This window comes from Sinohyriopsis cumingii, chromosome 15 (genome assembly GCF_028554795.1).
Source record: "Sinohyriopsis cumingii isolate HCF-2022 chromosome 15, ASM2855479v2, whole genome shotgun sequence".
NCBI classification, from domain to species: domain Eukaryota; kingdom Metazoa; phylum Mollusca; class Bivalvia; order Unionida; family Unionidae; genus Sinohyriopsis; species Sinohyriopsis cumingii.
The window spans coordinates 146299339-146325714 of record NC_142975.1 but is presented as its reverse complement, the minus strand read 5'-3'; the positions used below and the strand labels follow the sequence as shown (position 1 = coordinate 146325714).

General features: G+C 32.9%; 1 protein-coding gene across 4 annotated transcripts in view; it reads right to left on the bottom strand.

Annotated features, from left to right (window-relative positions):
• Positions 1–26376, bottom strand: part of LOC149783001 (uncharacterized) — a 94398-nt gene that overhangs the window by 31220 nt on the left and 36802 nt on the right. For 2 of the 4 annotated variants that reach the window (XM_089934564.1, XM_089934566.1), the window contains 4 exons: positions 18354–18579; positions 8591–8635; positions 1669–1817; positions 583–768 (listed from right to left, as the gene is read on the bottom strand). In XM_089934564.1, the coding sequence (XP_089790690.1) occupies positions 583–768; positions 1669–1817; positions 8591–8635; positions 18354–18579 (606 nt within the window). Of the gene's footprint in view, positions 1–582; positions 769–1668; positions 1818–8590; positions 8636–18353; positions 18580–25359; positions 25443–26376 lie in introns of those variants that run through there. The other 2 variants (XM_089934567.1, XM_089934565.1) reach the window with 2 other exon arrangements.

Sequence of the window (26376 nt, the reverse complement as noted above, 5' to 3'; positions counted from 1 at the left end):
TACAAAGTAAGTTGAATTTAAGGAAGAAAATTTGATAATCATGTAAAAATTTCTCATTGTAGGGTTAAAGAAAACAGAAACATTACTCGCTGTGAGTAAACTTGCAATCATAATTTGCAGCTGCCAAGATTTAGCTATCATTAATTGAATGTGACTAATTTGACATGCTATTTTCATGAAATATCTACCATGATAATATGATTATAAATATGAGTTCTTCTAAAATTTAATATAAAAATAAAATTATATATATATATTGATGATATATGTCTCAAAAAACTGTTGTCCAAATTTTTATCGAATGTGTATTCGCATCATAAATGCATAAAAAATGTAAATTAATCTTTCATTAACGTCTGATCAAAATGTTTGATCAGAATTTACTCTTTAGTTAACTTTCATTTTTTTCTCTCTATAATTTGGACGAATTAGACAAATTAAAAAAGCACAGTGAATAATATTGTATATGGTATAATATTAAACAGATATTATGAGCTATCTTTTAAAAATAGCTGTACATAAAAATAAATAGCAAACATTACATAAGTTGACCACGAAGAATGGAAATTTCCGTTCGCTTACTCTGGGGCTCTAACGTGTGTGGGAATTTGAAATTTTTCATCCATCTTAGGATCCTCCTGCTATACCGTTGTCTACTACTCTGTCCCCGGATTCGGACAATTTCAGACACAGAGTCAGGTTCTTTTTCCTCCGGTGGAAAGAAGGAGTCAAATCTATGGCGGACCTTGGTGTGTTCAGCTGATGCAGCTGAAATACAGTGATCTATAGCAGTAAAGCGTCTCAATACCACGGTCTCTTATATAACAACTTATTGAACAGCAAAATCCTGTAAAAACCAACAAGAAATTCTGGAAAAGTGTTCCTGGTTGGGAAGTACCCTGATTTTACAGAACAGGTTTGCTTTTTGAACACTTAAACGGGGATAATCAAACGTGGTTGTTATTGATATGATGTCGCAAATGAATCGTTCCATTTAAAGACTATGGGGATATTTTACATATCATGTAATAACTAATGATACAGATAGGTAAATATGCATGGTCCTTTTGACACTCAGTAAAGCCAGGTAAATATGCATGGTCCTGTTGATATATTCAATAAAGCCAGATAAATATGCATGGTCATGTTGATACATTCAATAAAGACAGATAAATATGCAAGGTCCTGTTGATACATTTAATAAAGGCAGGTAAATATGGATGGTCCTGTTGATACATTCAATAAAGCCAGGTAAATATGCAAGGTCCTGTTTATACATTTAATAAAGGCAGGTAAATATGCATGGTCTTGTTGATACATTTAATAAAGCCAGTTAGGTATGCATGGTCCTGTTGATAGATTCAATAAAGCCAGGTAAATATGCATGGTCCTGTTGATACATTCAGTGAAGCCAGTTCCATTTATACGAGTCTTACGAACATGAATCTTTACAAATGTAAATCGAAAATGTACGAAAATGTGAATATTACACTTTTGTTCCAAATCATCTGGAAAGAGAATTTGAAGAAGATCCACGAGGAAACGTTTTGACAATCATTAGAGTTGACAGCAGTAGCAGAAGTCTGATAATAAAAGAAGACTGCTTGGAAAGAGAATGAAATATCAAATTGAGCTCATCTATGACATTTACTGATAAATAGTACTCACCTGAGAAGGCATCCGAGTTGTCGAAATCGGAGAGAGAGGATGGGGTTGGGGGCTGGATGGTGGTTTCTTTCACTCTTTCTGTCCGACTGGAGAAGGCACGGACCAGGTTCTTGAGGTGCTCGCTCAGGGTGCTACTCACGTTAGATATGCTGAAGCCAAATACGTCATATAAATGGCGATGAAAAATATCGTCATAGCATTTGTGAAGATATAGCTAAAGTACCACTGTTATCTATGTAGCAAAGTCAGTCTGTTTTAGTCAGTTTTCAAGACGAACGTTTTCTACTAATAATGAAAAAAGAATAAGATATCACCTAGGTCTCGGATGATTTTCTTGCAAACATGATGTTACTGACAGTGAGTTTGCAGCGATGAAAGTTTATCAGAAGATGTCGATGTGTTTCATGGTCTGTTTAGAGAACCAATATAATAAGAACTTATTTAAAGACTTTGCTTCATTAAATATTCATTGCAAGTATGTCAGTCTGAAAGTTACCAAAGTTTCATATGACTTTTGTAGCTTTTTCATCTGCCATTGATTGTCATTTTCCGATACCATCCTATAAAGATAACATAGATTGCATCAAAATGTGCAATTATGGGGTTTTATTCAGTTAAATGCATTGTTTCATTAATGTTTCAAATGTCATGGATGACGCGAAACGGTGACCAAATGCTATATTTCAGGGCTTAAATCAATATATTGAGTGAAACAAACGCCCTATTTGTTTCATTACCTTCATACCCTGATCTAAAATATCAAAACGTTAGCACAATACATTTTCTTACGTAGCTGAAATCAATGTGAGGAAACCAATAAGCCGTATTGCTGTTGACCCGTACAGAATTAAGAATCATATTAAAGACAGTAATATCAGGCTTTATAATTGACCGAATAAAGTCTGATCCAGGCAACATGATATCTTTACTACTTAATTTAACAGAAATCAATTATGTTTGCTGCCTGGCAGAAATGTAAACTGTGTTTTCTTCCTTCAAGGCACTTTTCCAGACCGTCAATCGATATCCCAATTCATGCTAAAATCAGAAGAAAAAATACATAGAGGCTAGAAATGTTCGAGCATCTGCAAAGATAAAGAATGATTAAACTATTCGTTGATTGTTGTAATTGTCATTCGCTGGCACTTAGCCGCAATATAAATTCCTTACCGGAAGTCCCTTCATGATTTAGAAGAGAGGCGTTTTGCATGAATGTTTGAGAACATCCGTTTTAGGGGTCACATTAGTTCTAAGTATTAATAGATATTAGCCTTGCTTATTCCGTCTCAAAAGAATAATAAAATCATCCGTTTGGTTACGTGTAAGGGGTAGAATATATCCAACACAGAGGGCGCTATAGCTTTGTAGATATTGTGATTGATTCGAATGCATGAACACCGCCTTTGATTGCATGCAAGGCCGGGCAGGCTACCATGTTGTTTCTCTGAGCAAGACACTTGTTTTCAAAACTCAACAAAACTAGCCAAACCTATGAACAAGACAACTTAAATGTATTGCTTAGCGTAACTAAACCAAAATGCACATCGATATCTCACTATATAGTAATTGATTAGAATTGGAACTTTGCGGATTAAAGGTCGTGATTGAAGATTTTAGTTAAAAATTCTTAACCGTTTCTTATACGGCAGATAATTCAGATTTATCTTGACTTTTCAAAGTAGATTCTAAACAGTTGTCTAATTTAAAGAGAAAAGATGATATAAAACTAGATTGCTAAATCCAGGTGTTTGAAGTCAGTGGCCTTCCAGGTCTATCATAGCAGCTACACTGCTTTGAAAGATTACTGGTGTATGTATTTCTCAACATACAATAAATGCCTGGTTTGGTTTCGCAAAGCCCGCTATAAGGTACTTTGCCTTGTAGGCTTTTTGTTGGTCAGAAAGTAAAACTGTCATCCGAAAAGTGGACAGCTTCCTGACAGAACACGTTGCTTTGGTGGGAATATTTTCCATTCTACCACGAAGACAACTAATGCACGAGAGCTACTAATGAGCAATATTTTATTGACTGGTTTTAGAGTCATTTTTAGCATATGCTAAACTGAAAATAGTCATTTGGTGATTTCGGCGATTTTTTAAGGTGATGATGAAAGGACTGGTTAGTATTGTAGGTAAATCATCATTTTCATTACCGATATTGCTCAACATAAGGAGATACAATAGCTGATCTTTTGCACCTGACATTCCCAACCATGAGAGACAGGCTTACTTTTGTGTGCAGAACGGAGCTATTGATGGCAGAGTAATTAACGTTGCGTTATTTGAGGTTTCAGAAGCAATTGGTTCATTGCTAAGATGACAGCAAGCTTCGTTGCAAAATGTAATTACCCAGTTTCGTATGAGTTTCAGGCTTTATTCTCCTGCCACTGTATCTAATAGTGCTAAATCCTTCTATTTCAATCGGATGTGCTTACAACTGAATAATAGTTAAACAGCCAGCCATGAAACATTACATCGATACTACTGAATTTAACGGAGATCAATATTTTTGCTGCCTGACAGAAATGTAAAACTGTTTCCTTCCTTCAAGGCACTTTCCAGACCATCAATCGATATCACAATTCATGCTAAAATCAGAAAAAAAACAGAGACTAGAAATTTACGAGCTTCTGCAAAGATAAAGAATTATTAACTATTCGTTGAATGTCATGCTAATTGTTGTGATTGTCAATGAGCCACAAAATAAATTCTGTACCGCAGTTCCTCCATGATTTAGGGAAGTGGTTCTTTACATGAATCACTTGGATAATCGGTTTTTGTGTTAAGTAGTTTTAGATATCAGCTTTCTTTATTCCGCATCACTGTAACAATTTTTTTTTATAGGTTTGATAATATTCAAGGGGCAGAATGAGGTGATGTAGCTCTATGAGTAGCGTGATTGGACTCTTATGCATAAATAATGAGTTCGATTCCCATGCCAGGCGAAGTAACCTACCGTGTTGTGTCATTGAGAAAGACAATTATGTAACTCTCATTGCCCACTTTGGCACACCCTTTGGGCAAAACACTTTAAAATCATTGCCCAGCTAAAATTGGCACACCCTTTGGGCAAAACACTTTAAAAACAGGTTTAGCCCAACCGAACCAAAATATTTTTTGTGATACTTTGATGCACAACAGCATATCCACATAAATTCGAATTAGTACTGCACAGCTTCAAGTTCATGCAAAAATATTGGAATTTAACTACGTAACATTTAATATACGGCAGATAATTTAGATTTTATTTGATATTTCCATAGAGATGATTCTTAACATCTATCTATTCAGGAGAAAAGAGGGATGCTTTGGGATGCACATTTCAACAGTTCGTAAACGAATTTCATTTGATACTATTATTTCCCCACTCTGTACTGAAAAAGTGGAGTGGAGGAAAAGTAGGAATGATATGTTTAAACCCTTTCCTCACAACGAGATATTTTTCTATAATGGAAACGTTTTTACATTCAGGGGACAGGTTATAAAGTAGAATGTTGTTACCATGAAAATGGATTCCAATATTTATTTAAAAATGTATTCACTGTGTGCGAAACAAACTGTATGCTGGGCTTAGGAGCCGAAGAATTTACATTAAGCCAAGTATTTATTAAGAGCAGTTGGATACAAGTGTTTGTGTTGTGGATTTGTATGAAAAATAAATAGCTCTCGTTCAACGAGTATGGCCTCTGTATTCATTAAAAGCGGTTTGATACACGTGTTTGTGTTGTGGATTTGTATGAAAAATAAATAGCTCTCGTTCCACGAATATAGCCTCTGTATTCATTAAGAGCAGTTGGATACAAGTGTTTGTCTTGTGGATTTGTATGAAAAACAAATAGCTCTCGTTCCACGAATAGGGCCTCTGTATCCATTAAGAGCAGTTGGATACAAGTGTTTGTGTTGTGGATTTGTATGAAAAATCAATAGCTCTCGTTCCACGAATATAGCCTCTGTATTCGTTAAGAGCAGTTGGATACAAGTGTTTGTGTTGTGGATTTGTATGAAAAATAAAATAGCTCTCGTTCCACGAACAGGGCCTTTGTAAGTAAAAACAACTAGGAGAACATGACGAAATTGGAATTTTCTTGATTATTTCTTGAGCTATACCGAAATGGTTTATTACACGGAATATTTAAATTGATTGATATGTTTGCTATTGGTCTTAACACAGCGCTTAAGATATTACGGCTGTATCTCTCTTATATTTGAAAACTTATTATGACTGTTACATCAAAACCCCAAAGAATTATAAGCTATATTTGCGTTTACATTATTGTATGATTCTGTTAGATTGTTCCATATCTTGCAGTGACATACATTTCGTATTTTTGTTTACATTCATAATGTACTGATGTGTGTGTGTGTTTGTGTGTGTGTGTGTGTGTGTGTGTGTGTGTGTGTGTGATTTGGATTTTTAACGTAGCTTTAAAAAAAATTCAGTCATATTGCTACGATGTCTGCAGTGTGACAGTTTACAGTGATGTCTAGCACTGGGGCATTATGCCGCAGACATATAGCATGATGTCCCACGAAGTCACATTATCCTGATACCAGGCCGACCAGTCCTAACACAAACCTGATAATGCTGAGCGCCTAGCGAGGCAGCTGTTTGTACCATTTTTGTAAGTCTTTGGTATGACTCGGCCGAGGATAGAACACACGACCTCCCGCATCCGAGGCGCACGCTTTAACCACTTGGTCACCGTAGCCGTCAATGAAGACGTTTAAACCGATACGTATGGTAACTCAGAAAGATTTTATTATTTAAAACTTAATAAAGACTTTAAACACACACACACACACAGATATATATATATATATATATATATATATATATATATATATATATATATATATATATATATATATATATATATATATATATATATATATATATATATATATATATATATATATATATATATAACTAAATAGAAGTAATCAATTTTATTAATATTTTTATTATGTATAACGCACACTTTTAAATGATATAGAAAATAAATATATAAATAAATTTTAAAAAAATAATATATTATATCTTGACTTATTATTGACGAATATTTCATCACAACTCAATTTATATAATAAAAGAATATGACGTGCAAAATATTTACTATCAAGTATTTTATAAATAATTATTCATAATATAATGAGAATTAATGTACAAACGCACTTTCATTTTTTTAAGAATTAGTAAACTTATTTTTATGACATTAGTTTATACCTTCACTAATTAAGTTATTCTGCAAAGTAGAATAATACAAAAATATTTTTAACTAATTGTAAATAGGGGACATAATTAAAACATAAAATAAAATAATAAACGCAGATTAAAAGTTTCTTTCGTATTATTACTATTATTTTTGCTTTGTGATACTAATTGTGCAACATCAAATGTTATTTATTTGATAACATGCAAAAAATGTGGCATCCAATATATTGGACAAACCAGTTAACAAATATCTAAACGTATGAACCAACATAGATCAGATATAAAAATTATATCGATCAATCATTTTCATCTCATGCTGCCGCACATTTTAACAAAATTTCCCATACCTTGCAAGATTTCTCCTTCCAACCTATTTTTAAAGCTGATTCTGAAATGGAACGTCTGCTAAAGGAAACCTATTGGATTCACCGTCTTAATACGGTATATCCAAAAGGTCTAAATTCCAAAATACTATACGACATTCATTAATTATGTTGTCTTTTTTTAATCAATTATGTCCCTTGTTTACAATTGGATAAGAATATTTTTATATTATTCAACTTTGCAGAAAAACTTAACTGGTAAAAGTATAATCTAATATCAAAAAATTATGTTACTAATTCTTTAAAAATGAAAGTGTATTTCTAAATTAATTCTCGATATAATATGATTAATTATTTATAAAATACTTGATAGTAAGCATTATGCACACCATAATTTTGCATTATATAAATTGAGTTCTGATAAACTATTTAACATTTGTCAAGAATATATTAAGATATAATTTTTTAATTTATTTATGTATTTATTTTCTATATCTTTAATAAGTGTGCATTATGCATAATACAAATATTGATAAAACTGTTTATCTCTATTTAGTCATAAATTATATATATATATATATATATATATATATATATATATATATATATATATATATATATATATATATATATATATATATATATATATATATATATATATATATATATATATATATACCCTTGTGTCAAGAGGTTTGGATATTTAAGCAAAATAACTATTCCATGAATAGTCTTTTATTCCTAATGGAACCTGATGCAAGCATTGCAAATGTAGCGATTAACATTGTCTATCTATGAATTTTCGTTTTCAATCGCAACACCTGGTGACCCTCTAAATCTAGGTAGATAGATCATATGCTTGCCATTGCATGTTTGTTAGTCGGCGTCATGTCATTAGTTTATTTATGATTCGTTTCTTACTGCGTACACTTTTTATTAAAGATATTTGATACAATGAAATAAATTGAATTATGTTTTAACTGTGTAGGTACAATTACAAATAACTGCGAAGTGTACAGCAACACAGTATGCTTTTTCGCAGAGTAATCGCGTGCATTCCTGATGGATGCGTTAGTCGAGATTGAACACATAAATACATGTCACATGATTGTGTATGCATTCAGATGCATAATTAACAGTTGAAAACACACACACACACACACACACACACACACACACACACACACACATATATATATATATATATATATATATATATATATATATATATATATATATATATATATATATATATATATATATATATATATATATATATACAGTTGCTTAAAGATGCATCAAACAATGGATATTGCGGTTATATATACACGATCTCTAACGGTATTGCCTATAAACTTGCAATTCAGTCACATGATTTTTCCTCGTACCTGCCCAAAGTTAATGATGACGAATTGGAAGTCCATGCATAAGATCTGTGTAAAAAAAGACAAAACAAAATGTAAATGTAAATGAAAATAAAGTAACACAAATACGCACAACTATCTACATTCTTTTGCTCTAATTTGGTGGAAAGAAAGAGTTTCAAACAGTGTGTCAGGCCTATACATACCTAAACACTATATACACTGTGTTGAGAATTACGTACGGCTGCGTTTTACTTTCGCTTTAACATTCTCTATATAATTTAAATATACAGTTTACATAGCAATCAAACATCTTTCCAGATATATAAATAAAAACATATTAAAATACACATCATTCAGATGACACTGTTAACACCCACAACAAATTCTTTTAGTCAATATGACACACATGCTGTTGCAAAGATTACGTCTTTGATTAAATTTGTTAAATTAAAAAAGAATTGAAGATATTTAAGGATAAACTGGTTAAATAATCATAATGTTTTCAACCTGGGAGTGAGATATATAAATTTTAGATGCATATACATGAAATAAGGATTCAGCACCTGTATCGATCATTATAGCAAATATTTAAGATTCAATGGCTATTTAATGAACCTTCAAAAGTAAAGTTAGTTTATTTTTAACGTAGATGAAATTAAGGACGAGTATTTAGGTACAGTGACAAAGGGAGGGAAGAAAACGCGAGAATCAGGTGGCAGATTACTATATATTTACATTTATCTTGAATCCCTATCTTCCTTATTTAATTTTCTTTTTAAAATAAAATATTTGTCTAAACATTTTTTAAACTGATGTGCCGTTAAACCGTAAACTACTACACACATATGAAGAAACTTGTGACTCTGATGGGGACATATACCTTTATCGCCTGAACTTTGCGTTGCGAGCATTGTTATAACTATTTGTCATTTTCTTTTCTAGTGGTGTCATATTTTTCTATCGCATCTTTAAAATCTGTAATACGGTTGCTCACGTGTAAATCTTTGTGCAGGGATTTACTTAGAGCAGGATCTTTATTGTCTTCATCCCAGGATTAAAAATAAAATTACCAGGTTCTCTTTCAAAATAAAATCATCAGGTCTTCATTGAAACTGAAATCACTAGATCCTCATTAAAATGAAAACATCAGGTCCTCTTCAAAAATAAAATACCAGGTCCTCTTTAAGTATAAACTCACTAGGTCACCTTAATACATATATGTCCATTTTATACGCATGATAAAACTAGGTCACCTTAATATATATATATGCACATTTTGTACGCATGATAAAACTGTTTTGACTGACCTAAAGTATCCTTTCGCGAGCTACGTGAAATTTTGTACATGACTGGATACCGTGAAAATGTACTGGTTTTCTTTCTTCATCTTCGATGCTGACATAATCTGTTTATAGTGCCTCTTTATTGCTGTTTATATGGACTTTCAACATGTTAAAATCTCCGAATAGTAATACTAATCCGCGGAGTTACGGTTGAAGTAATTCTTTGTGGTTTAGTTGATGAAAGAAATTATTAAATTTTTAGGTTTAAAAAATTCAAAATTACTTAAAGGTTAGATATATGTTACACACTGTTACAAGCCAGGGCTCTTTACTTGACCGAGCGGTGTCAAACCCTGGCGCGATTCCCGCTAGAAGTCATACGTTTACCCCAAAATTTCCAAAGATTTCCATACAACTTCAGATGTAAATTAGAAAGCCCGACGTGTCCATTATATACATAAATTTTACTTTAATCAGTGTAAGACCCCAGATCTCACAACCTGCCAAATATATATCAACCGCACATCTGCATGGTTCTCTTTGTTAGGTTTCCGTAGCGCCAGCAGTTCACGCCGTAGAAACTATACAACTAACCCTTAACACAAGGAACTATTTTAACTACGCCACCTTAGGCCAGTCAGTTCATGGTTTTCAGGCACAATGAGCCAGTACAAGTGCACCACATTTGCCACCATGGCGACATAAACGGTATCTGCCGAGTCCCTTTTTTTTGGTTCCATAGTGTAATTTACCGGTTTCCTAACGTAAATACTACCACTGCAGTCTTACTACCAATGTACACCATTAGATTTTAGTAGCGACTTTATTATTTTCCATGGAAATTCACTAACACTTTACTCCGTGACGTTTGCTCCTAGTAATTGGCGAATTATTTTGGGCAAAGGAATATTTTAATTTCACCGAATTCCAATAATCAGGCAAGTAATTACAAAAATCTAAGAATTCCTTAAAACGGGGCGCTATAACCAAATGCGCATACTCCAAATTTATTACATTACATTCAATACCTATTCTATCTTCAATGGCGTTCTTAGTAGCTACTGCCTCTTTTGTACTGCTCATGTACATTTATATAATGTAGACACCGTCTGGTCATTTACATAATGTAGACACCGTCTGGTCATTTACCTAATGTAGACACCGTCTGGTCATTTACATAATATAGACACCGTCTGGTATTGATATAATCTTGGCATCATTCGTTTCGTTAATGTAAGTGAGTAGATAGTTTCCATTTAAACAAGGAAGACTTTAAACAGCATTAAAACATACATCATTTAGATTCTTCGTTTATATTATATCCTTTGTTATTACGGTCTTATTTGCATATCCCGTTCTTTTTATTTCGTACTCTTTTTTTATAATTATTGATTTCTTCTTGGCTGTAGGATTTTTTCTTGAGTATAGTTTTCATTAATTTTCTTTTCTTCCTCTAAAACGTATGTTTTGTTTTAAACCGCATCTATATTTTCCCTTTCCATGTGGCAAACTTTCTTCCTTGCTGCATTTGTTTTCATCTCGTTGCATTTGTTATACTCGGTAGTTATCTTGTATAATTCCTCACGACTTATTTCACATCACTTATTGCTTGGCTCACGCTGTCATTAATACCTTTCAACTTACTTACAGCATAGGTTAAACTTTCATCATGTTTTTAAACTTTACTGTATATTAGACTTTCTTTGAACGCTTTTACAACAAACTTTAGTAAAGTTAAACCATATCCACTAACATGCTAACGGAGATATAACTCCTGTAGCTATTCAGGCAACGCATAAATTATCAGCTGGTATACTTAGTCCTACTGATACAATTGCCATGCTAGAAACTATCCAGTTAAAATTAGATTATACTTTGTCCTTAATCATCTGTAATATTCAATGTCTTTAAATACATCATTCGTATCAGGTTTATCATGTAAATAGACTTTGCCACATTATTTTGTGTTGTAAGATTTATCATATACGTAGTCGCTGTCGTCTTGCTTTGTTTGATTGTTCCGTTTTGCTTTTCGTCGTTTATTTTTAACTTCAGAACGTAATTGGGTTTTCTTTTCCCATCACAAGGCACATTAACACTCAATTGATCACTATATTTATTTACTTAATTATTTTATCTGGTGGTAACACGTGTGTTATCAGACAGTCAATTGCAATCTGACTCATATATCGGAATCACCAATGTTCTGTCTTCTTATATACATTTGTTAGCTGTTAAATCTATTTTAAAATTAAATATTCCTGTGGAAAGCATACTGCACCTTGCTCTAAGAGATGAATGAAATGGTGCACGGCAAACGTTGTCAATTATATTCCTCTTTTAGTCAGTAGTTTTTGTTTTAATTTCACAACATAGGTTGATGCTTATTTACTTTATCTGCTTCTTGCTCTGAGTTGTTTATCTACGTAGTAGCTATTATATCATAACTAGTTGACAGAGCTTTAAAATACATAATCAATAGAAAAAATAGCAATTACACAAGCACGTGTCAAATAATGCGTGTATTATGACTGAGCTTTGTTCTTCTTTCAGAAACTTAGTTTCGTTTTGTCCTATTCTTTGGTCTGCATGGTATGCTTTCTTGTTCTTTTCTCAATTTTCTGTTTTGTCTTTTTAATCTTTTGCCTACGCTTTCAAAGTTTGACTAAACTTCTATCTTTTATCTTTTGTAAACTTTCCTGCTATTTTGATTTAGGAATATTCCCCCTATCTTCCATTTATTTTGCAACAAAATTACATTTTGTATGGACAGTTATTATCTTGTTTTTTCTTGTTCTTCTTCAAGTTTTGTTTGAAGTTTTCTTCAGGTTTTATTTCAAGTTAAGCTTTGACTAAGTCATAAAGATATTTTAAATTAATGTTAAAACAAGTGCAGATATTTAGGTGTGCACGATTTATGGTAAAAAGTATAAGAGTAAATAAAAAAGGCATGCTTCAGATGTGACAAACTCAGAGGTATAAATGCGTTCAACAAAAGCAGCCATTGCAAAACGTGTTTAGAAAAGTACATGAAAAAATGCATGCAACAAAATAGAAAATATTCGAACGAATAAACTTGACGAAGATAAAAAATAAACCATTTCAAAATAATCCATCTGGCACGAAATAGAATTTACAGTCTATGAATCTGATACAACATTAAAATATCTGGTGTTATATGAATTAAATTTTCTCGACGATGAGTACTGGTGATATAGATACTGACAATTTTATTCTTTGCTCTTATTTTGACTTGTGTGATCTTGAACAAAAGAAAAATGCTTTGATTAGTCAGCATATGATACGTAATAGCTAATGAAAACCAATATAAAAATGATATAATGCCATCAGAAAACGAATTTTTTTAATACCAATTTAAAAGTATAAAAATTGAAAATTGAAAATGCATTGAACATATCTATTGAGTCCGTTCACCACTTACGAAGTCGAAATGATTCTGACCTCCGAGGCCTTTTTTTTGTCAAGTTTGCCATATGCAAAGCAGGGCACATGTCCGGAAGGTCAGTAAAATGAACGTTATTGCTCGCTTGCGCGAGACAAAAAGTGGCATGCTTGTTCCAGAATACTAGAAACGATCGCCCATGATGAATTCCGAACTGGACTAAGGAAAGTTTGCTGTTTTCAGATAATATATACTGATAACTGGCAATGAAGTTTACAAATATGTCTGTGACAATGACAATATGATTAACGTTGGTGACGCACATAGTCCTAGAAGAGGAGGGTATCGGAGCATGCATGAGGCAACATCCGTACCTCTTGAGCTGGGTTTCTGTTTGCAAACAATGATACATTTGTCCACAATGACGCTGATAGTACTACCGATTTTACCATGGGAATGAAGAAAATATATGGACTTAGCGGCGGTTGAAGGCCTAGATGCAGATCACATGGTCGCTGATATTCAACATACTGATAAATGGTAATAGTGATTATTCGGATGAATCAGAAAGAGGTCAAGGCCCATCAAGTATTTACAGTAATCTAAATTCGAATCATACAACCTGTCTTTCCTTGTTTCATAGATCATTGATGGTCCACAAAAGGATAACAATGATAATGCAATGAAAAATATTGTAAATCATCTGATATAATTGCATTGCATGAAATATTTGGAGTACTGATAAACATGATTTTGATGATTTCCTATCAGGTTATAAAGACGTTTCTTCTATCAGGCTGAAGGGTCACAGGTTAGATAGAAATTCGGTTGGTATTTTTCTCTTTATCCATGAAGCACTGAAATCACAGGCAATTGTATCAAGAATGTGTTTTAATCTTGAAGAATGTGTTATAATATTGAAGAATGTGTTAAAGTCTTAAAGAATGTGTTATAAAGTTGAAGAATGTGTTATAATCCTGAAGAATATTTTGTAATCTTAAATAATGGGTTATAATCTTGAAGTATGTGCTATAATCTTAATGAATGTTTTATAATCTTGAAGAATGAGTCATAATATTTCTAAAATTGTGTTATAATCTTGAAGAATGAGTTGTAATATTTCTAAAATTGTGTTATAATCTTGAAGAATGAGTTGTAATATTTCTAAAATTGTGTTATAATCTTGAAGAATGAGTTGTAATATTTCTAAAATTGTGTTATAATCTTGAAGAATTAGTTGTAATATTATTAAAATTTAGTATCGTATCACACAATATAAATATGTGCTTTGTGCATATAGTTCCAGAGAATTATTTTATGTATAACGATAAGGACAGTAATGGCATTAGTATTGTTGAAAGTTAGACTGAAGATATTGTCAACCTAACCAAATTGCCAGTATAGTCTAGCAGCGTATTTTAATGGAAGAGTTAAAGATATTTTAGATTTCATACCCGGTGATGAACTGACGAATGAATTTATTAGCGACATACCCTAGGAATATGACAATCTTAATATACCTCTAAATTGCAAAGTTACAAAACATAATAAATGTTGGCGTGTTCAAAAGACACGATTCTGTCTATTGCCCACCGCACATTTAAATATAGAAATAATACAGAAATAGCAAAACGTTTCTACCCAACTGATGATGACTTTGATAGTTGTGGATGTGGTAAAGGTAATAACGGATATATATAATGCTATGGAATACTAAAATGAAATAATTGTTCTCATAATTTTAAAGCCAGTCTTGCTCTTGTGTTTGTCATGTCTTTGAACTTTCCATCTATGCAATAGATACTATTATATTATGCTGAGTTAGTTCAGAGTATGGATGGTACATCAACCACTGTGGTAAGGAAATGACTTTACATCAAACGCCGTGTTAAGGAAAGGACATTACAGCAACAGCCGTGGTTAGAAAGGACGCTAAATCGGCAGCTGTGGTAAAGCAAGTATGCAACAGCCAGTTGGGATGACGAGTTAGAATGCGTCAAGCAGAGATAACATACATGGTCGAGAGTTTTCCGCGCAAGTATTCATGCAAAAGATATTAATATGTACAAACAATACAGAAGCAGGTTTAAAACCATGGTTAGGCAGAAGAATGAGGTTTATTTTCAAAAGCAGTGAAAAAGATTTGTAGTAACGATATAACCTTGCTCTTGTTTGCAAAAATGATGAAACATTTAATAACGAAACGAGAAACGCTGCTCATATTTATGGATATCAGCGAATCGATTATTTAAAATGTTACTTAACGGAGATGTCGAAGTCATTGTAAGCGATGATGCAGATAGCAACATCAAAACTAATCATAACGATTGTGATAGTTTGAATAACCAATTACTATAGAAGAAAGTGTATGCATCTAAAAGTAACGCTTCATAGAGAATCTGACCCTTGGGTATTGAGCATGAAAATCTAGAGGACCTGACGCTTGGCAATTGAGTATGAAAATCTAGAGGACCTGATGGTTGTGTAATTGAGTATGAAAATCTAGAGGACCTGATGGTTGTGTAATTGAGTATGAAAATCTAGAGGACCTGATGGTTGTGTAATTGAGTATGAAAATCCAGAGGACCTGATGGTTGTGTAATTGAGTATGAAAATATAGAGAACCTGACGCTTGGTAATTGAGCATGAAAATATAGAGTACCTGATGGTTGTGTAATTGAGATACTCAAAAAACTTGCATGTATATTGTACCCTACTTACTGATTCTATTTAATAAAATGTTCGGCTCTTGTATATTTCGAGGGAAATGGGGTAAAAAGGTAATTTGTCCATTACATAAGAAAAACTCGGTTCAAAACTCCCAACAATTACAGAGGTAATTTGTTAATAGTTTATTTATGTAAGAGTTTTTGAATAACATTTCTTTGTTGGTTTAAAATGCCTTTTTGTCAATAATTAGCTTGTTCTTTGCAATTGTTTGAAACTGTTTATTATTTGTAACCTAAAAGAAAAAGCCTCAGGGAAAATAAAGTAATTATTTTAAAATTTATTTACACTTCTTCAATCATAGATACAATTATAAATGTTCTGTTTATTTGCACCTTCTAAATTATGAACTATATTAGTTGCGGTTATGTGTTTTGATTGTCGGTACTATCACTGTAATTGTAAGGCTTATAGTTACGATTGTAGGTACCATGGCTGTAATTGTAAGGCTTATAGTAACGATTGTAGGTAATATCGCTGTAATAGTAAGGCTTATAGTTACGATTATATGTACTGTCGCTGTAATAGTAAGGCTTATAGTTACGATTGTAGGCACTATCGCTGTAATAGTAAGGCGTATAGTTACGATTCTAGATACTATCACTGTAATTGTAAGGGTTATAGATACGATTGCAGGTACAGTCGCTGTAATAGTAAGGTTTATTGTTACGATAGTAAGGGTTATATTTACTATTGCAGGTACTGTCGCTGCAATGTCATCATCTACATGATTATTACGGTTTCTTGCTTTTCTCATTGTTTATTATTTGGCTAATTGTTGCAGACTGTTTGTCACCTGCTTGTATTAAATTTTTGAAATACATGACTCGATATTTATAGTAGCATTTATTCCTACATTAAATTTAAATCGTGACTTTTGTGATTGTTATTATAATCTGATATGCAAACTACCATATCACTGGATAATAAAAATTATATCATCCGCATTAAAATGTATGGTCTATTCGAAGTTTGGAGTCAGAAATCTTCTTGTACTGTTTTCATCTGTGAGGCACTAATTTACAGTGTCTTGAACAGTCGAAACAGACGTTGTACATAATCTTATATTTGATCTTAGGTACATAAGCTATACAACACATACGTCTGTTGGTCCGTTACTTTCTTGAAGAAAGAAATAAGTTCATCGTATTGTTTCACCAACTGGCAATAATGAATTTGCCTCCAGCATTCAACTCTTCTTTACGATTATATGGACTTAAGCATCAGCAGACGTAGCGTCTGCAAATCTTTAACGTGAAGTGTTATGTTTTATATAATCATTATCATAAAGTATTTTTTTAAACATAAACATATCTTCTGTCATGATAAGAAGTGATGTTAAATTTATTACAAATTATATTAAATTGTTTTTGCGATGTAAGTTGCTGTTTGCTGGATTGAATGACTGGTCTTCAGTTCATGGTATTGCGATGTAAGTTGCCGTTTGCTGGATTGAATGACTGGTCTTCAGTTCATGGTATTGTGCCTTCAGTTCACATATTTTTTATTTGTGAAAACTAAATATTGATTTTACAAACTCAGGTATAATTTAATCTCATAAATGCCAATAAGATATTGCCGTCCATAGTGCAGAGATTAATTAATCTTGCAAACATGTTGTCATCTGTATTTATTCAATGAACCATCATTATTAATTTTAAAGTATATTTGTCAAAATTGTTCGATGACCTATATGTAAAATAATTATTTTGTTAAGTTTATTTGCTATTTCTTTATCAACTGGAATAGTAGAGTGAGTTGTATAAGGTACATTGATTACTTTTGTATATGAAGTTTATCATTTATTTATTTCAAATGTGGCTATCTTTATCTAGGTGTTGATCATCTATGTCTTATTGTTTCCATGGCGATCTTACAGATGCTGTGTTTGGTAATTACTGACTTCATCTGGACTGAATTGTTTAAGGATGGAGATGACACGCGGCGAAAAGCTAGCATCAGCTAAGCAATGCTATAACCGGGTTGTATTGAATTTGTTTCCAGAATATATCAAACAGGCGTTGTTGTCTTGGAATTTAGATTTGAATATTATTGCCCTGGTGAATTTTTTTGAAAATATTTCAAATTATTGGTGTAGTGTTTTTGTAAAAAGTTTGAGTGCTGGCGGTCTAGTGTTTTTATGAACATTTTGGCCCAGAGGAGAGTGGGTGATCTTAGGTTGTGTGAAGAAAAAACAAAACAAGTGCTGGTGAAGTAAAGTTTTTACAAAAATTGTGGTAGATGGGATGGTGGGTTGTTTGTAACGTTGAAAATGCAAAATGGATGAGAGGGTTGTTGGCTCACTATTCACATTTACCTAACTACTCAACTATACGTACACCTGTTAATGAGGTATATCTCTATAACCTACCCCGATATGTTGCTGAGACCAGCTTCAGATGAACGTCTGACATTCACCGACGTCTCCAGTTCGCTCACCGCAGAGTTTACACTGAGAAAACCAGGGCTTGAAGGGGGAAGTTTATATTGAGAGATACTATCCAAACTCTGCTGCTGGAATCGCAGACCGCTATTACTGCTGCTAAACTGAAAGGTATCTTTACTCGAGGTTGAGGATTCGCTTGATCTTCGGATATCTGCAAATTAGACGAAAATTGCAATGGCAGAATAAAAATATTACAAACTGAACTGGTGTCAATATGTCAAGCCTATCTGTTCACAATGGCATAATGGTCACCTCGTAGCACGGACAACTAATTGCACTCAGTGCGAATTCACCCGAGTAATAGTGTCCACTTGTAGTGTCCACATATATATGTGTTTCTGCATTTGTATGGAAAATATGAACGAGTGTTTTTCTGAGTAATACTGCATGACCTTGGGAATGCAGTAATTAGTACAGTGCGAATTCACCCGAGTAATAGTGTCCACTTGTAGTGTCCACATATATATGTGTTTCTGCATTTGTATGGAAAATATGAACGAGTGTTTTTCTGAGTAATACTGCATGACCTTGGGAATGCAGTAATTAGTCGGAAAAACGAGTTCAGAATATCATATAAAAATGCAGTAACACTTTTGTTATATGCTGATTTAATGTTCCTACCTAAGGTTTAATAAAAATGGAATAAACTTCACGAAACAAAGTAACTGAATTTATGTTATATTTCAAAACAAATACACATCCGTAGATTCATCGATAGTAATGCGCCCATAACACCGGGCATGGACCTTTGAACTTAGCCGGGCGCTCGACATTAGTTTAAACAATTCTCATTTTGGTCTACTTAAAATTTATTAAAAATCTTTTCCATTTGGTCTGGAATGAGTGGACTGTTTTTCTGTTGGTCCAACTCAATTCTACTTTTCTGCATATTATGGACTCGATTTATGGATCAATCAAGTCAAGTGAAAAGAATGTGATTTCAGTAGAAAATGTAGTCGAAATTACAATACAATTTTGGTGAGTATCAGGCTTTTCGTGACATGGGTAATGTCAGTCGGATTTGTAGAATCAAGAAAATACATTTTGTATAAATATAAGTATATTTATTAACATTCTTGTTATCAGATCAAGAAGACATATGTTTATGCACTGTCACTTGCATACTCGTTGTTGCAGGAACCCCAGCTATGACCTGTATTACACAGTGTATCTCTTCTATCGATATCCTAACATTGTCTCAAAACAGTTAAATGGGGAAAATTGTAAAGTAGCTGTTGTGTGACAGTCCATTTAGCCAGAAGAAGTAATAATTTTTCGTTGCCTTGGCTCTGATGCTCTGTTTCCTACCACAACCTTCAGTTGCATGTTTTTCTCGAATTAGTGTTTTGACTGACTTGTAAAATGGTACATCAGATAGATATACGATAGCCCTTAGCCTCAATATGCTTTTCTATAGTATTTTTATAGACCCTAGAGAGCACTGGTCATAGTCTGAACCATTCTATTTAGTAAAAGTTACAAATATTTTCTCCTAAATAACTGTCTCAATGATCGGAATAGTATTTTCAATTTTGCGTCTCTCACGTTTATTGTGGACATTGCTAATATCACGCTCATTCATTTCCTTGTTTGAAATTTCCGTTTGGGACTCAGTGAACTCGTCCACATCGTTAACTTTATCCCCCCCTCTGTGTGTGTGTGTGTGTGTGTGTGTATATATATATATATATATATATATATATATATATATATATATATATATATATATATATATATATATATATATATATATATATATATATATATATATATATATATATATATATATAGTATGCACTGTATCAATGATATAACACGAGATGTATACATTTTTCATTAACGGAAAACGAGGCTTGCCGAGCATCCTTTTAATGAAACATTTATACAACGAGTGGCATATTACTGATACAGCGTACATATATTTTATTTATAACACATTCAAATAAATATATTTGCCCCTTGAACGGTTAAGATTTACTACAGGCAGCTGTGTATGGACCTAGTGAATAAACTCCTCACATCCCCGAGTGTGTCCGCTACAAAATGTAGTTCTATGCCTTTTATGTCTGTTTACAATCACCTTTGCATATTGATAAAGTGATTGCTTTTTTAGTTTCTATTTTCCTTCACATTGTTTAAATCAATATAATACACACTTATGATTTAAACATGAAAGATGGTTTTAAGAATAAAAGTAGAGCACTATAAAGACTTGATTAGCTATGCCATTCACATGAACGCTAAGCCATTCACCTACCGGCTCATGGAAATTAATGTGGAACAGAAAGTAAGCGAAATGACGAACCAATCAAGAACTAATTAAAATATTTCAATATATTACAGTTGATCTAAGTCATTATTCTGCTTTAGTAACAGCGCCACAGACCATAAACTCTCTCTCTCTCTCTCTCTCTCTCTCTCTCTCTCTCTCTCTCTCTCATCCTTTGGTCGGTTTGACTCAACTTTTACCGTTATTCATAATTCCAGAGATATCGTGGGATGATACAAACTAAAATCCCCTTTCATAGATTTCTTGCCAGCATCTTGCTACGACGGTTGAGAGAGAGAGAGAGAGAGAGAGAGAGAGAGAGAGAGAGAGAGAGAGGCAGGCCTTTGGACATTTTCTTATTTAATTAATAATAGTTGATTTTTAGAACATTATAGTATGCTTAAGAAACAAAAACAAAAACAAAACATTAAATACATCACAGCCTGTGTACCGCGTAACCGAGGAATTTACTGTGCAATGTCGACATGCTTTGCAACTTTGTATCATTGATAAACACTTTAGATAAATCCCAAGGAAAGTGCACACATATCGTTACGACGAACCATATTCTTGTAGGGTACTTGGTGTAATTTCTATTTCAAGGTTTAAATCCAGCCCAAATTTCCTTTCTCTCTTACTCCTCATTTTCGCTTAGTTTGTCCGTTATGCATGAGAGGGGAGGGGGAACAGAAATCAGAAAGGATTGTGATGAAAATGTGTGCCATATTAAAATCATTTAGAAAACGAGGATTATTAATACTTTTCATCGTTATTTTCATAAATTACTAATGATTAGTGCGTGAAAATTCATCATTGATTTAGAATCAACTGCAGACGTTCGCTAGAATGTTTATACATGCGTATTATTGCGCCATGGGTTGATCACAATTTGATATACCAATAGTAATGGTATATATAATTGCTTTATACCAACACTTTAAATGCCATGTTATTTTTAATGTATGTGGTAACAATAAATTGTTGTTGTTGATGTTGTTGTTGTTGCTGTGGGGTTTAACGCCATTTTTCAGCACACGATAGGCTATGCATGGCGGCCAGTATTAATGGTGGAGGAAGAACCCGGGAAAACCCCGAGAAGAACCACCGACCCACGAGAAGCTACTGGCAAGCTTTCTCACATACCCACATTGGCCGAATCCTGGACTCGAACCCACGCAGACAGAGGTGAGATGGCAGTGATCCGTAACGGAGAGCGCTTTAGACCACTCGGGGTAACAATAAATAAATAAATCAATGAATATATATATAAATAACTATATATATATATATATATATATATATATATATATATATATATATATATATATATATATATATATATATATATATATATATATATATATATATATATATATATATATATATATATATATATATATATATATATATATATATATATATATATATATACATACATGTATATATACATGTATGTATACATGTATGTAGATATATATGTATGTGTGTATATATATATATATATATATATATATATATATATATATATATATATATATATATATATATATATATATATATATATATAAAAATATATATGTGTATATATGTGTATATATGTGTATATATATATATATATATATATATATATATATATATATATATATATATATATATATATATATATATATATATATATATATATATATATATATATATATATATATATATATATATATATATATATATATGTGTGTGTGTGTGTGTTTAAAGATAGGTGGCTTATATATATATAACGATGACCAAAAGGGACAACACTGTTTGAAAGCTGATCAAGATTTGGAATTGACCTTAACCGTGTCATATATGGATATAGATGATAAAGCAATGCTTACTGATTCTATATTGCAAGCATAAATTTATTCCTGCAAGGTTTGGGATGTATGCTGATAGAAAACAAGTTAATCCAAAGCTCAGCCGTACCATATGCTTCCATTGGAATGTGTCACGCTCGTGTCCCGCAATGCAATAGCATACGAGACAAAGCTCACAACGAATAAATGCATATATTTTATGCTATACCATATAGTAAAAGTATGATGCAAACTGTGTAGCTAAAAAAACATGAATATAATGTGTTGTCCAAAAAAATGCATCTACTACCCAGTGATATCATGAACTTTTGAGGTGGGTAAAAATTGTAGAAGGAAGGTGGATCAACTGACTATAATATGCAATATTCCTGTGACATGTGACTCGTAGAACCTATCCAAGGCGGGGCGACGGAATTATTATTTCTTGAAAAGGTAGACCTTCTCCACCCATTTGTGGTTATGCAACCAGATTAAATTACCGCAACTGTAATTATCCCTGCTCGTTTTAAAGATAATGGTAGCGTTAAGAGATGCTGCCAGTCCGTGCGTACGAACTGACAAGGTTTGGTCTATTGATGTACAGAATGGTCTTAGAATGTTAGGAAAAAGCAATACTAGTGAGTATGTGGATACTTTTATAGGGACACTTTGTGTGGGTATGAGGACACTTTTGTGTGGGTATGGGGACACTTTTGTATGGATATGGGGACACTTTTGCATGGGTATGGGGGACACTTTTATATGGGTATGGGGACTGTTTTATATGGGTATGGGGACACTTTCATATGTGTATGAGGACACTTTTGTATGGGTATGGGGACTCTTTTATATGGGTATGGATATACTTTTGTATGGGTATGGGGACACTTTTATGTGGGTATGCGGACACTTTTGTATGGGTATGGTAACACTTTGTATGAGTATGGGAACACATTTGTATGGATATTGGGACACTTTTGCATGGGTATGGAGACACTTTTGTATGGATATGGGGACACTTTTGTATGGATACGGAGACACTTTTGTGTGGGTATGGAGACTCTTATATGGGTATGGGGACACTTTTTATGGATATGGGGACACTTTTTATGGATATGGGGACACTTTTGTATGGGTATGGGGACACTTTGTATGAGTATGGGAACACGTTTGTATGAGTATGGGGTCACTTTTGTATGGGTATTGGGACACTTTTGTATGAGTATGGGAACACTTTTGTATGGGTATAGGAACACTTTTATATGGGTATGGACACACTTTTGTATGAGTATGGGAACAGTTTTGTATGGATAAGGGGACACTTTTGTATGAGTACGGGCACGTTTTTATATGAGTAGAGAGGCACTTTATTTGGGTGAAACTAAACATAATGGCGAAAAGCGAGGGGATGCAGTTAGAGTATGCTGCAGTTTGCTTAAATGTTTGAGATTATGAATCTGAGAACAGTTGTTTATCCTTAGAATCTTAAAACGAAATGAGCAAAGTGCCATACAGAAAAGGCGAAAGTGAATACAATTATTTAAGTTCGGACACCGGTTTTCCTGTCTAATTTGTGTGTGTGTGTCTGTCTGTCTGTCTGTTAAAGGGTTTGAAACGGAGATAGTGGTCCTTCAAGAACTCTAAGTCCAGTCCCATGTTTGTTCTTAGCTAAAATGTATTGAAGATTTTAGTGCTAAAGAGTGAAATAATATTGGATCCTTAGGTGTCATCAAGCATGGCATTACCGAATCGCTATAACCCAGCATGCAGCTGTTTTTCTAACCAAAACTCATTCCTAAATTTCACCCCCCCTCCCCGCAAAAAAGGGATAAATTTATAAAAACAGAAAAGAAAATCAACCCAATAAATTTATGGCATGACATACCTCTTATATAGACTTTATAACTGCTTATTGATAAACAGCAATTACTGGTGCACAAAGAGCGAAAAATGGAATTATCCATAAAATCGGCATATTTTCTTATATAGATATTTAGAGTATAATAAAGATTACCTAGTTATATTGGTCCATGGATTAAATTTATAAATGAAATAAGCAGTTTTGGAGAATGACTAGTGTTCTTATATATTTCTAATAAAGATCACAAAAATTATTCTAACAGTCTGGCCTCCAAATAGATCTTTTAGTCATCTAGTTTATTTCGCTTTAAGAGGCCTGCCATACTTAGAAGCAGGAAGAGAGCATGTTTGCCATTTGCTTATGGTAAGTAAAAGGAAATCAGATGTATAGCTTTGAATAAATATGTCCATTGAAAAGCAAACATTGTAATAAGTGACAATAACGAAGATGAATGCTATGAGGAATGAGAGAGAAAAAACTCACAATTTAATGGATTAGACATTCTTTATTCCCTCCAGCAATTGCTTAGCTCGGTTACTGTAGTTGTTAGAGTACAAACATAATAACTCTGAAATACATGAAATCTTTCTCATGTACTGAATAACGATAAAGTTTTGAAACTGAATTGGAAACATAATTCTGAAGATTTTAACTTCTATGATTTATATCCTTTCTCAATATTTGTAAACAAAGGGAAAATTTAAAATTGAGTACGATTCATAAAGTTTTATGTATAATCCATGCCTTTTAACATGTAGGCATTATTTGTGATTATGTATAAATGCACAAAAGACAGATATTTTCGAGTTTACCTTTGTACCAAGTCACCGATATTTTAATAATAATAATAATAATAATAATAATAATAATAATAATCATAATAACAACAACAACAACAACAACAATAATAATAATAATAATAATAATAATAATAATAATAATGAGACTATGGTAAAGTTTCATAATTACCTGCCAACTCTATACTTATATTCGGAATCGGAGCACCAAGTTTGGGTCCTTCCTCTGTACCAGACATTATAAGACTCCAGGCAGCAAACTTAACCCAATTCTTGTTTTGTGCACTGATCACTGAAGCTTGCAAATATATCTTTTCACATATTCCAGACGGTTTTGAGAAAAATATATATTTATTTCCACATGTTCTGTCAGAAATGAGTAAAAAAAACCTTAGATTTGTTCCAAACTACTATAGATATGCACAGATGTAAAAGTTCCACATTGTCAAATAATTTGTTATTTAGCATGTGAAACTTGGATTACAAAGACAGGTCAGTAGCGTCTATCGGATACTGTCTCAAAGTATTCACTGATTGTATTCTTATCTTTTGTCATCTCGACATCCCACCGATAACCGGATGGAATGTAAATATCTAATTACTTTCTTCGATCCATGTGTGCTCTTTGTTCAAATCCAACCTACTGTGTAGCTAATTAGTTTTCCTTGGCTTTTACATGGTTGAAAAGAGCTCTATTACCAACGTGAAACAATTTGAACTTCTTTTGGCACTGGCGAGAACACGACCTTTATAGAAGTTTTCAATTTTCATGCGTAGGCAGATGTTTCTTTAGGCCAATATCCTGTATCTGTTTCCTTTTGGAATAAATGAGTTTTCGTTTCTAGGGAGAACATTAAATATGTTTACTATTTTCGATTTCTAGACATCATCAATAGTTACCGTAATTATTTCACTGACTTTGCACAGATATTGTCCAATAATACACAATTTAATCTTAAAAAACAACTAACTTTTAGTTTAATCTTGCAGAAAATAACTCGTACAAGTTGAGCCCTGCCAATGATAACAAGGCTTTAAAGCCATACAAATTATTCGAAGCCGGGTAACATTGTATCTAGAATAACGCATCGATTGGAAAACCCGCCTTATCTAAGGTGATTAATGCTCGTGATAAAAAGAACGATATAATCCTCTGGAACTGGTTTGGTGTTGGAGAAAATGAAATAAA